This window comes from Rhinolophus sinicus, linkage group LG17 (assembly GCF_036562045.2).
Source record: "Rhinolophus sinicus isolate RSC01 linkage group LG17, ASM3656204v1, whole genome shotgun sequence".
In the NCBI taxonomy this organism is placed as follows: Eukaryota; Metazoa; Chordata; class Mammalia; order Chiroptera; family Rhinolophidae; genus Rhinolophus; species Rhinolophus sinicus.
The window spans coordinates 2,024,418-2,037,824 of record NC_133766.1 but is presented as its reverse complement, the minus strand read 5'-3'; the positions used below and the strand labels follow the sequence as shown (position 1 = coordinate 2,037,824).

Here is a 13,407-nt window from a genome sequence, read left to right as displayed (position 1 = left end):
TCCCTGTGAAAGGTGGGTGGAGGGGCGGAGCCAAGGGGTTCTTTTGGATGAGAGCAGCAAACACACGTCAACAGCCTCAGCTCTTCTGTTCTGTGAGCAGGAAAGCACTACGGCGTGTACAGCTGTGAAGGCTGCAAGGGCTTCTTCAAGAGAACCATCAGGAAAGACCTCATCTACACCTGCCGGGACAACAAGGACTGCCTCATAGACAAGCGCCAGCGCAACCGCTGCCAATACTGTCGCTACCAGAAGTGCCTGGTCATGGGCATGAAGCGGGAAGGTGAGGCCCCCCCCGCTGTCCTCCCCGTTAGGGGAGAGCAGTTGGCATATACGTCACGGTGGGAGGCAGACGCGGTACCAGGCAGAGCCCTGCTGGGCTGGACTTTGCAGGACGAAGTGCGAGGGGGATGCTGGGGTGACTTTGAAGGTCATGATTTCTCGAGAATTGTGATCGCGTATCCCCTGCCCTAGGAAATGTGTCCCCAGAGCAAAGGGAGCAGACATACCTTCCTTCTCCATGTGGAGCTCAGATGATGGGCCCCAAACCAACCCCGTCCGTGGCTCTTTCAATAACCAGGCAGCAAATCTGAGAGCCCAGGTTTCGGGGTCCGGTGCCCGCCCTGCACAGGGACCCAGCCCGACCTGGGTGGAGCCGACTTCCTCCCTCTCATCCTGGGTCTTCCTCAGGGAACCTGCTGGGTTGATTCCACTCTCTGGCTTGTATAACCTTGGGCGGCTGCAAATCCTCTGAGATTGGCATGTGCCATGGGCTTTGGGGACCGTGGGCGTTACCAGTAATCAGACTTAGCCGTCTCCTTCAGGGAGACCACCGCAGTGCACTTTAAACTGTTGCATCTTTCCAGGTACAGTGTGGGCCAGCTGCATTGGTGCAGAGAGAGAGAAAAAAATCTGGAAGTGCTTTCTGTTCATGCATGAGACTGAAAAGTCTTTCTGTGAAACAACACAAATAAATCGAACGGGCAGTTAATTAACTAGTGAACTCAAGCAGGTATGTGGTGTCAGTGGTGAATCCTTGTAGATTTCAGAGCGAGGAAGCCTTGCGTCTCTCAGGAAATAGAAACAGGCTCTTAATCCGTCCCGGACTGGTCCTCATTCTCGGAGAACTTCCTTTCTGCGAGGAGAGGAGGCTGCCCGAAAGCAGCAATGAAGGAAAAGGTTCTGAGTCTCTGCTAAGAGAGAATGCTGCCAAGAAGGAAAAGAGTGATATTCCTGCAATCTTAGCATGTCCAAAATGGAGGTGGCCCTTCAGAATCATCTAATCAACCCTAACTACTCGACAGCTAGGGACACAGGCTCAGAGAGGTGAAGTGGGCTTTCCAAGGTCCCAAAGGAAGTGATGAGCAGGTCTTGTTACCCCAGATCAAGCCCATCTCCAGTCTCCTCCTCGGCCGGGTATGCAGGAGCTCTGGGGCCAGGCACCCTCTCCGATACCCGGTGGGAATCTCTAACTGACAGACACAAACTGGGGCTCCTGCTAATCTGCCCTCCCTGGACTGCTCGTCGCACTGTCCTCCCCATTTCAGGAAATGGCCATTTTTCAGTTGCTTGGACCCAAACCTATTGGTCTCCTCTCTTTTTTTGATACTCCACATGCAATGGATGAGGAAATCTGTCTCCCTCAAAATGTGTCTAGACTCTTTCTATGTCTCACTACTTTGATCACTTTTGGCATAATCCACCATTATTTTCTGTGACAAAGAGGCTCCTGAGATGTCTCCCTGCTTCCATCTGTGTCTTCCTGCGTCTCTTCTTAACAGAGCCATCAGAGTGAGGCGTTGAACAAGCGGGTCAAGTCCTCCCTCCTGCGCCCAGACCCTCTGGTGCTTTCCCACCAGTGATCTTGGGAACGTGTGGAACATGTGATGTGAAAAGTCAGCTGGTGGAGACTGTCTGCACCTCACCTGGATAGAACGGGTGCTCTTTATACCATGACAGTCCAACATCGAGTTAATGACCCCAGAGGACATCTGCCATCAGCAAGCAGCATGGGTGTGCCAGGCTATTTCTTCCTCCCAGGACACATGAGAGAAGTTTCAGATTGACTTGGGAAAAGCACATGAGAGTCAATTAAAGGAAGGTGAAAGGCTTCTGTCAGAGAAGTCGTTTCTGCTGCTTCACAATCTAATGATGTTTCTCAAAACTCATTCTGAACTCAGATGATCTCACTGACATGTGGAATCTAACACCTCTCCCCCCCCAAAAAAAAACCAAGCTCATACAGAGAATAGATTGGTGGTTGCGAGGCAGGAAGAGGGGGTGGGTGAAATGAGTGAAGGGCTCAAAGGCACAAACTTCCAGTTATAACTTAAATAACTCACGGGGATGCGATGTACAGCATGGTGACTCTGGTAATAACACAATTGTGCACATGTGAAAGTTGCTGAGACAGTAGACCTTTAAGTTCTTATCACAAGAAAATAAGTGTATAAGCATGTATGGTGATGGATGTTAACTAGACTTATTGTGTTGAACGTTTTGCAATATATACACATATTGCATCATTATACTGTACACCTGAAACTGACATAATGTTATATGTCAGTTATACCTCAATGAAAAACAACCACGCAAGAACTCACCCTGAATATCCCTCAGCTCAATTAGGGTCAGAATGGTCCCCAGGTCAAATGGTGGCAAGTGTGGTTCTTTCATTTAAAAAAAAAAAAAAAAGAAAGAAAGAGAGAAAAAGTAAGTCAAACAGTGACACCTGAATTTTAAGAACTGGGGATTATTGTGATTCTTTAATAGAAAATTGGGTCCAATTTTGGCTCCTGCGTTGTTGAAAGGAATGTGGAGAACCAAGAGTGATGAAAAGCTGAGGAGTAAAAGTTGGGAGAGGAAATGGGCACTTGGAGAAATTTCTGAAGGAATTGGTGCTATTTACCCCAACAAAGAGGAGGTACAGGAGTGAGTGAATTCCTCGTTTATGAAGGGCCACCTTCAAAAGGTTACGCAACAGCCTTCACCACTGTCATTCCTGGCCTTTTCTTACAGAATCTGGCACTCAGTTTGGACGCCTTCTTGAAGGCGAGAATAATAAAATCCTGCAACAGATAACGGAGAGACTATGGAATTTACGCTCCTAGAGTTGGACAGATTGAAAGAGAGAAAATTGGTTGGCCTCAGAATTCACGGGCCAGGGTCCAGGACCTCTTGCTTTCTTAGGGTACATGAGGGTGCAGCTGGAATAGATATTTGCTGTTTTCCAATGTAACACATTCATTTCCTGAAAGAAGAAACAGGTTCTGCGCGGTTAGGGACCTGCGTAAGCTGATGCAGAGCTGGTGTAGGACTGGGACCCTTTGACTCCCAGGCCACCAGACAATTGTCAGTTCTGGGCAAGTCCATTTCCATGACTTCTGGTCATGTAATGTAGTTTGGATAGCATAGAATGGATTGTTTTCCAGGCAATTTGTGGGCAGAATTTGACATCCCTGGGGTCTTCATGACTCCAGCTGGTCCGGTGTCTTGGAGGCAGCACAGAGGGGTTAGAGGTGGGCTTGGAGGCCATCAGCCTGCGCGGATCTGCTCTGTGACCTCAAAGCTACTCTATGGCTCATGGTAATTCAGAGGGTTATGGTGAAGATTAAATGAAATATAATCCAGGTGAAGGGTTGAGCATAATTCCTGACACAGAGGAAGAGCTCCATAAATTCTAGCAATAAATATATATATTTGGTCCATGGATGTGGCCCTGCTGTAAGGCAGGCGTTCAGTGCTACTTCAGATCACCTGTGTCCCCCAGATGTCCCCGACGTAAGTGGTAGCTAAGAATGTCTGCCACATAGAGAATTTCCTCCAACAACAGATACATGACTCCTCACTTATGACAGCAAGATGGACAGCACGGAGTGAACAGCAAGATCACTCAATTCATGGCAAAATCAGAATAAGAATCTAATTCTCTGAAGCCAACGTTATTTTCTTTGAAGCTGGAAGGTTATTTTCCCTGAGTGTTACGAAGCTATAGAAGGAATCAACTCAGCATCATAGAAGGGGTTTAACTGGGTTTTCTCTCCCCGTCTTTTAAAATCAAGACAAATAGACACCCAGTAACTTACCTTAAAAAAATTAATACAAGAAGCATTCAACTTTAACCAGGAAATCCAACTGATAATAAAAATACATATGATAGTTTCTGCGTGTTATCAGTGAATGAAGACGGACAGAATGGACAGGAAGGGAGGATGAGGGAGGAGGAGAAATAAGGAAAAGAGGGAAGAGGCCACAGGGGAGATGGACAGACGACAGGGCAGAAACCCAAGCGCACAGAGACAAAGGGAAGAGGAAATATCTACCTTTCTTTAAACTTTGAATAATTATGTCATCTAATCCTCACCAAACATCTCAGTTAAGGACCATAATCCCCACGTTACATATGGGGAAACCGAGGCTTAGTAGGTTAAGGAATATGTTTGATGCCATTTGGCTGGGAAGTGGTAGAGCCCATTTTGAAAAGATGGCTTTGACTCTTTTGCTCTTCTCGTTCCTGTTTTCTCCTCTGTTCTCCCTCCCTTCTCTCTCTTCTTTTTCTCCCCTGCTTTATCCTCTCTTTCCCTCCTTCTTCCTTCCTGCTCTTGCTCTGTCCCAACTGCTGAATGATGTTCTCGGCCTGAGACTTGGTGGGTCGCTGAGCTGGGATGGGGTGGGAAGCTGTTACCACCTGCTTAGACGATAATGTTCTTGACCCGTGGGATTTAAAAAAAAAAATTGTGTCCTATTCCTGGTTCTGCTATTGCTCTGGGAGTAAGAAGATGGAAGCCGTGGCTTTCTAGATGATGGGGACTAACCCGTCATGTGCTGTGCTGTCCATGAAGAGGACAGAGCTGGGGCGAGGTCTGCCCGACGTCCTAATGTACAGACCAGAGGGTTCTGAGGGCTGGAATAAACATGGGTGACGTTACAGTCTGGGGGCTGAGCTAATTCCAGCCTACACCGTCGCCTGGATACGCTTCCCCACCCCCACAGTAGCCGCGGGCTCTGAAATGCCATCTAGGTGACTTTCCTCCATCCCTTCACTTACTAAATACCCATATGGCTGTGGAAGAGCGTCCCTGACGAGGCAGGTCAGGTGATGTGTGTTCAAGCTGGTGCCCTCTGGCAGAGCTAATGGGATGTGAATGCTAGGGATGACGCCTGAGGTCTGGCAGAGGCAGTTTTGACATGAGGTGCCTGCCACTAACTGTCTCATGCTCACAGTTCACTAGATGTAGGAGGTAGAGGATGGAGACGGGAGACCCCAGGAGAGGGTGGCTCGTGAAAAGCGGGGGCAGAATCGGAGGTCATGAAAGCTTCACATGCAAACTTCTTAGAGTCATCACCAGAACGAACCAGAAAGAATACAGCCTCGGGAACCCCTGGTGCTGTCCCGGCAGAAGCAGATACCTTTGCTGACCCTGTTTCATCTGTCAGCACTGGGACGGCCCCGATCAGTGTAAGGGCCATGACAATGCCCCTTACACGTGAGGGAGCTGAGGCTTAAGTAGCTTGCCCGCTTTCCCCCATTTGTCCTGGGTGTGTGCTGACTGCTCTGAGTCCTTCTGTACGCCAGCTGTGCAAGAAGAAAGGCAGAGGAGCCGGGAGCGGGCTGAGAGTGAGGCGGAAGGAGCCGGAAGTGGTCACGAAGATATGCCCGTGGAGAGGATTCTAGAAGCCGAGCTTGCTGTGGAACCAAAGACGGAATCCTATGGTGACATGAGCATGGAGAGCTCGGTACGTGCTCTGTCCACCTCCCGTTCCTTGGGTGGGGCTGCAGACGGAGAAGGGGTCCTAGGGTCCCAGAATATGGCCCCCCTCACTGTGCTTTGTTCCTTGTTTTAGACGAATGACCCTGTCACCAACATATGCCATGCTGCGGACAAGCAGCTCTTCACTCTTGTCGAGTGGGCCAAACGCATCCCCCACTTCTCAGACCTCACCTTGGAGGACCAGGTTATTCTGCTCCGGGCAGGTAAAGGGGTTCGTTTCCTCCTGGGATAACCACTCGGGCTGCCATTTTGAACTTAGCCTTGGGAGCCTACCCAACTAATCCATCCAAGCTGTGCATGAACCATGCTGACGGCTGCGTGACTATCCAGCATCGTTCTTTTTCTGTTACTTGTAGGCTCTTAAATTTGGATGGCTCTACTCCAAATCTTTCATTCCCTCCCAAAAAACATCATTTGTTAATGGAGGAGTAAGACTCTTTTTCCATGCAAGTGTCACCATGGCTTTATAATTTGCGTTTAACTTTCAAGGACAGTTAAATCATTTTTATAGAGAACCACCTGAAGCAGTGTCTCATTATTGCTATGAAATTGGAAAACAGAGAGATTCCCACTTCACAGGTGAGGGAAGAGCAACCAAAGGGTTTTGCTCAAGCTCGCACCCGACTCATTCCAGGGCCCCTTCCTGTTTTATGATTCTCTGGGCTGCATTCTCTGTTGGATCCCACTTCTGGGACCAGGACACAGTGCAGTTGACATATGCCATGTCTCCTGTTTGTCACTGAGCTACAGGGAAATTTCATGAAGATTGGCTGAGCTCTGGGAGCCAGCCCACTCGTTTCACCCGTTAGATAATGAGCAAGCTGGGTGTCCACTGAGAGCTACACACCGTGCCGGCTACTTCCACACAAGGCCAGAGACGCACAACTAGGTCGTTAGGTCCTGGGGGCAGAGACAGCCAGGTCCACACGCTTCATCCACCATGGCAGCCGACAGTGACTGTTACCTGTTCCGTATTCCGTCCATAGTTGTGGATAGAATCCTCGTCCTCCAGCTGCCATTCTGGGTGGCACTGGGGAGACGGTGGTGGTGCCAGAGCCACAAGTCAGGGGACCCCATCACATCCTTTGTTTCTTCACTAATTGGCCGCGTTGTCTGGAACTCATTTTTAACCCCCTGGACCTGATTCTGTTTTTATTCCATGGGAATCATAACATACGAGTTGGTTGCTTATCAACAAAGCCAGCCTGGCCGCTGCGACCTCAAGGCGTCCCTCTCGTCCTCGCAGGGTGGAACGAGCTGCTGATCGCCTCTTTCTCCCACCGCTCGGTCTCCGTGCAGGACGGCATCCTTCTGGCCACGGGTTTACACGTCCACCGCAGCAGTGCCCACAGTGCCGGGGTGGGCTCCATCTTTGACAGGTGTCCGTCTCCTGCTTCCAATGCCTGTGTGTGCGTGTGTGTGCATATGTGTGTGTGCATACGTGCGTGTGTGTGCGTGCACCTGTGGGCAGCTCTGGGATGTAGGATGGACAGCCCCAACAGCTGCCCTTGGCTGGAAGCAGACGGCATTAAGCCTGCGAGAACGTAAACCTGAGACACTGAGAGAGGGATTACAAGAAAGGCTGATACAACGAGGTGGGGCCAGTCACATAGTTGCTGGGCAGATGGGAGAACCCATTACCCCTATTGGTTTCCAAAGAAGAGATGATCACGGACATGACCTAGCAAGTTGGGGCTGGGGCATTGAACAGCTTATGTAGGGGGTGGGGCCGGGCAGGCAGTGCCAGGATCGGACTGGAGGAGCTCAGGAAAGACGGGCTGAGCCTTTTGCTGGGCTCTGCAGCAGGATCTCAGGTCTCTGGTCAGGCAGGGACGGCCTCACCGGGGATTCTGTGCCTTGAATGGTGCTAAAGGGAAACTAAGCTGTGCAATTTGAGGGGACGAATGAAATGAGTAGAGATGAGTGGCTGGGGGTGAGAGGGTGCAGAACTGGGAGAGAGAGGGGCAGGATTGGAAGTGGTCTCCCTGACCAATGCAGGACCTGCGGCCCCTGTGCTCCTCTGTGGTCATGTTCCCGTCCACGGGGATGTCCCCAGCTCTTCTGTGCCCTTCCCCACGTGTCCCAGGCGGAGACCAACATGATGTGCTTGGCTCCTCCCTCCTCACGGTGCCCCTGCACCGGCTGCTGTGTTCCAGACACACAGTGCCCTCGCCCTGCTCTGCCTCCTGCATTTCCACTCGCTTCCAAACCCTCCAGGCGGCCTTTCCAGCCCCCTTACAGTCCTTTGCCTCCCCTGTTTCCTGGGACTTTGCTCATGGCCGTGACTGGCTTTGCATTGCTGCGTGCTGCTCCTCAGGGATCAGGGACCACGTCCTAGTCACCTCTGTGCCCCTAGTTCCTGGCATATCGTCTGGAAAACGGGGTGGGTACACAATGCGTGTCGGTCGCGTTCATTTTGTCAGCCCTAGGGGGCCTGGGGCTCATGGCTTTCTCCTCGCCTGTCCTTGTTTCCTGTGTGTAGAGTTCTGACTGAGCTGGTCTCCAAAATGAAAGACATGCAGATGGATAAGTCGGAGCTGGGCTGCCTGCGAGCCATCGTGCTGTTCAACCCAGGTGACCGCGTCGTGCGTGGCTTACCCTTCTCCACGGTCGGCCTCCTGTGCCCCGTAGCGCAGCTGAGACGGGACGCAGGACCAGGAGGGCAGAGAGTCAGCTCCTTGAGGCCTCTTGTCCTGGAGCCATCTTGAAAAGTCTCAAATGGGTGTGGAGTGTGTCTGCTTGGGGGCAAGTGGGGAAGACGAGAGATGACAGTGGTCTGGGTAGCAGTGAAGGAGGTGGTAAAAAGTGGTAAGACTCTGCATATAATTTTAGGCAAAGCCAATGGGGTTTGCCAATGGATCAGATATAGGGCCTGAAAGAAAGACAGGTGTTAAATATAATTCTCAGGGCTTTTTGTTTCGTTTTTCTGCACATTTGGAGAAAGGGAGTTTTCATTTACTGAGATGGGGGTGCTAAGGGTGGGTGGGTACAAATCAGACTTTGTCTTTGGACATTAAAATCTGAGATGGAGAGTCGACATCCAAGACCAGCTGTCCAGGAAGCAATGGTTTATGTGAGTCTGGAGATCAGAGGTGAAACAGGACGGGAGATGCATGTTGGAGGCTGGCAGCCCGCACCTGGTGTGGGGGGCCCTGTACCAGGTGTGAGCTCAGGCAGGGCAGAGAAGAGGGCGGAGGGCTGAGCCCAGGGGCCTGCCGGCACCTCGGGGCTGGGGCAAAGGAAGATTCAGCGAAGGACCTGAGAAGGGGCCATGAGGGAGGCGGGTAAGGGACCCGCGAGTGGTGTCCTGGAGGCCGGGGCAGACAGCGTGTCAACAAAGAGGACGTGAGCCCCTTGGTCAGATGCCGCTGCTGGGGTCACGGGACACGAGCTTGGGAATCACGTAGTAACTTACGCATGTGCTTCACCTCCTGAGGGAGACGGTCAGTTAATTGAGGTGGGACGTGGGTCTGCTGGCTTTTGTACCCATCTCGTCACCTGGTCCATGCTTAGCACGTAGTAGGTACCCGGGAAGTGTGTGACGTGCTATTTCTAGAACAGTCCAGATAACACTCTCCTCCTTGGAGTCCGCGGTGGGGACCTTTGCCCCACGAGTCTTGGGGCAGATGGGGCACAGAAAGGAGAGTGGGGCACAAATGACTGGCTGTATGTTTCACACTTCCTGTCCAGTGTGTCTCTGGTAACTCTAGGGGAGGTGGCCAGCGTGGATGGGGACAGCCCCCAGGGACGGGGTCACCAGAGGTTAAACCCATCATCTTTTTTAGATGCCAAGGGTCTGTCCAACCCCTCTGAGGTGGAGACGCTGCGGGAGAAGGTCTATGCCACGCTGGAGGCCTACACCAAGCAGAAGTACCCGGAACAACCAGGCAGGTGAGGGCGTGATGGCAGAACGGGCGTGACAGCCGCCGCTGTCCTCCCTCACCAGTGACGGATGGCGGTGGGCCGCAGGCGTGGGCTGGAGGGTTTCCCAGTGTTACTCAATCTTCACGACAAGCTGAAAGCCCACGAAACCAGAGGTCTTGTCTCTCTTGTTCACTGTTCACCACGCCAGCATCGGAGCCTAATGTCATGCCTGACAAATGCTTTACGTCTTTAAGCACCGAATAAGCAAGCAAGTGAATAAATGAGTGTGGGTCTCATTGTCTCCAATTCCCAGTGAGTCACCAAGCTCAGAGAGGGTCAGGAACTCACCCGAGGTCACTGTGAGCCCAGGTCTGTGCTTTCTAGAGTGACGGCATCGCTTTCTGCCCCGCCCCAGGGAGCCCTGTGCCGAGGTGGCCGCTGGCCCCAGGCTGCCATCTGTGTGGCCTCGGCGAGATGCTGGGTCGGGGTCTGGGCTTCTTGTCTGGAAAGAGAGACACTGGTCATATACCAGTGTAGGTATTCCTAGGTTGTTAAAAGAATACTTTTCTCAAATGTTTCCCCAAACACAGCTAAATAAAAGGTTTCCTCCTCTGCTAACTCAGTTAAAAAGAGAGAATATGATCCTCAAATCTCACAGAAAACTGAAAATGAAACTGGAAAAACTGCCTTGCAGACATTAGTTTTGTTTTTCATCTAAGACATTGCTGTTGTGTGCTCCCAAGTCTCACTAATGACTGTTATTCCTCCGTGAAGTCTAATCTCCTAAGTGATAAGCCAGTATCTGTCAATTATGCAGAAGAGGCTGAGCTTGGTTTGCCATTGGAGGCTCTGAATCAATCTGGGTGGATGGGTTTTGGCCCTTTGGTACAGTGACTGGGCAGCCTGTGCTTTAGGGAAAGTGAGCTAAGATCACAGACCTTCCAGTTGTCCGTGGTGGAGCACGACAAAAGCTCGTTTCTTGTTCACAAATCAGCGCTCGGTGGGCAGTGAGTTCAGAGAGGCAACTGTCTTCCAATGCTGTCACTCAGGGACCCAGGCTCCTTCCTTCCTGGGGCTCTGCCATGCCCCAGGGCCACACTGGGTTTTGCATGCAGATCATGCGCAGGGGAAGAGGTGGAGGGCGCAGAGGTGAGGCTCTACCGGCAAGACCTCGGCCTGGAAAGGTCCTCATCCCTCACTCACCCCCATTGGCTAAAACTTAGTCACATGGCCCCGCCAGCTGCAAAGGAGACTGGAGAGTGTGCCAGCTGTATGCCACAGAAGGAGGGGAGAAGGGGTTTTAGTGGGCACCTGGCGATCTCTTCTCCACCTGTAACAGCTGAGATTGAAGAGTTTTGCCAAACACAAGGGGCCTGGCCGTCAGCGTCAGCCCAGCCCTGGCCAATGGGCACTACCTGGAGCCCTGTGTTGGGTGATTTCTCCCCAATCTCCCAGCTCTCAGGCAACATTAAACTTGGTTTTTGAGCACACGCTGTGCAGGGTGCTTGGACTAAGCAGGCTCAGACTCATCCTTTTCCTGGAATTGGCTCTAGGCTGTGCTGTGTATCTTAAAACCAACACTCACCCCCAAAGAAAACCCCAAACCTCTCCCTTTTCTTACTATAAAAGTAGAGCGTGCTTTGGGAGGAAATCAGGAAAAATATTTTTAAAACATAAAGCAGGCAATAAAAATTGGTTGTAACTTTTGGGGGGTGTATTTCTTTCCAGTCTCCTTGTGTGTCACTATACGTGTGCTTAGCAGTGGGGATTTACGGCTATGAAGTCATGCAGTTTGGCGTGTTCTTCCCCACTTAGCCGTTTTAGGCATTTCTTCAGGTATTGAAAGTACAAAATGATCTCTTTCAATGATTTTGTGATTATTCACAGGGTCGATGTGTGTCCTAATGCATTTAGCTGTTGCCCTGTGGTTGACCGTTAGGCTGTTTCTAAGGACTGTCACTTAAAAACCTTTGGAACTTGCCTGTTTTCCTAGGAAGGGGCTGCCAGGGCCTGGGCTGCCTCCAGGCACTGGGGAGAGGTGCCGCACCTGTTGCCTGGGCTAGGGAGAGCCTGGGGCTGGGGGGGCGGGGGTGAGGGAGCACAGGCTGGGCCCCCGAGTGGCCCCTCGTTCATCCAGCACAGCCTGAGCACGGCGGCCACCCTGAAGCTGAGCAGCTCCATCAGGGCTGTCACCGGGCTCCCGCATGTAGGTGAGCGTGCTGACGTCACCTCTGGTTTGCAGACACCGGTGAAGGGGATGCAGGCAGATGGGCCAGGCTGTTTTCTCAGTGGCAAAGTGCTGCCACTCCGTGGAGGCTTCTCAGAATACACGTCGCAGGGGCCGAGCTGTGCTTTCTCGAGCCAGACGTAGGAGGGTACAAAACTGGCACGCACAGTCTCCCTCACCCACACTGGGCACCCTCCAAGCCTGAGCAGCCCCTGCTGCAAACACGTGAGTGGGGACAGCGTGGCCGTCCCACGGCTGACTGTGAGTGGGTGTGTTGATTTCTGTAGTCCTGACCTCAGGGCCTAAATCCAAGACCCACAGCAAACAGGGCAGTGTTACAGCACACTCCGCGTTTGACATGTTGTAAAAGTGGCATTTTCAGAGTGAAAACACATTTACAGAGTGAATCACAGTCTATCTTTGCACTTTATAGGGAAGCCGTTTCCTTTGCTTATTTCCATAAAACCCTTTCACAGCAGGGACACGAGTGGGCCTCAGCCTCTTTCCTGGCACCTACCTGCCTCTTCACTGCAGGTGACACCATTCAGATGCTCTCAGAGGCTTTATAAGCACAAATATTTGAAGGATTCTGTTGGCCTTGCATAGACCTCTCGTTTCTCCATGCAGAGAAGTAATTCCTACCTTTTTAGCTGGTGCCATTCTATTTTTCTTACTTTGCCTCATTTCCTTAAAACTTGTGGCATGCATGGAGAAATGTACAGGTTTTCAAGGAGAATTAAAATCCCAGTTTGCACCCTTCTCATCAAAAGATCCCCGAGAGGTGACAGGGTCCCACGGCCGCCTTTCAGAAGACAACTAGTCCTCTGGCCTGTTTCCGAAGCACCCTGGGATCAGGGACTCACTCGTCCCCTCCGGGCTTTCTGTCCCATCACGGGTGGTCCCGAGGACCCGCAGGCCTCCTGCCTCTGCGCATGCGCGGCCTCCGAGGTCCTAACCCTTTCGGGCTTTCCCGCAGGTTCGCCAAGCTGCTGCTGCGTCTGCCGGCTCTGCGCTCCATCGGCCTCAAGTGTCTGGAGCACCTCTTCTTCTTCAAGCTCATTGGGGACACGCCCATCGACACCTTCCTCATGGAGATGCTGGAAACCCCGCTGCAGGTCACCTGAGCCCTACCAGCCACAGCCTCCCCACTGGGGGAGCCCTGGGCAGGTGCGTGTGGACCCCGCGCTGCACACGTTCCTCCACCTCCCACCCGCCCCCTTCCTGTTCCCACAATGTGATGCTTATAATAAAGAAACATTTCTACACACGAGATTCATAGATGGAGTTTGTATAGATATTAAAGGTCACCCTTCTTTGCTATCTAAGGGGCTGGCGATCTTTCTGGAAGTTCACGGGAAAACTAACCCAGCCTCTGTATGTATAGTTGGTTTAAATTATTTTTTCACTTGCCAAGGAGAGCAACCGAGTGACTAATAAAGCGCTGTATCTGATATTGGCACTGCTTGGAGCCTGGGACTGTCATTGTGCTACAGGAAAGTTGTCTCAGGTGGGACAGAAGGGGACGGGGGTTGGGGTGGGGAACAGGGC

General features: G+C 51.7%; 1 protein-coding gene across 5 annotated transcripts in view; it reads left to right on the top strand.

Annotated features, from left to right (window-relative positions):
• The window catches only part of RXRG (retinoid X receptor gamma), a 147,426-nt gene extending 134,297 nt beyond the window's left edge, over nt 1-13,129 (top strand). For all 5 annotated transcript variants that reach the window (XM_019747337.2, XM_019747336.2, XM_074322280.1 and 2 more), the window contains 7 exons: nt 101-280; nt 5,573-5,733; nt 5,842-5,971; nt 7,015-7,147; nt 8,251-8,342; nt 9,554-9,659; nt 12,836-13,129. In XM_019747337.2, the coding sequence (XP_019602896.1) occupies nt 101-280; nt 5,573-5,733; nt 5,842-5,971; nt 7,015-7,147; nt 8,251-8,342; nt 9,554-9,659; nt 12,836-12,983 (950 nt within the window). In that variant the 3' untranslated portion in view covers nt 12,984-13,129. The remainder of the gene's footprint in view (nt 1-100; nt 281-5,572; nt 5,734-5,841; nt 5,972-7,014; nt 7,148-8,250; nt 8,343-9,553; nt 9,660-12,835) is intronic.
• Nucleotides 13,130-13,407: the final 278 nt, after the last annotated feature.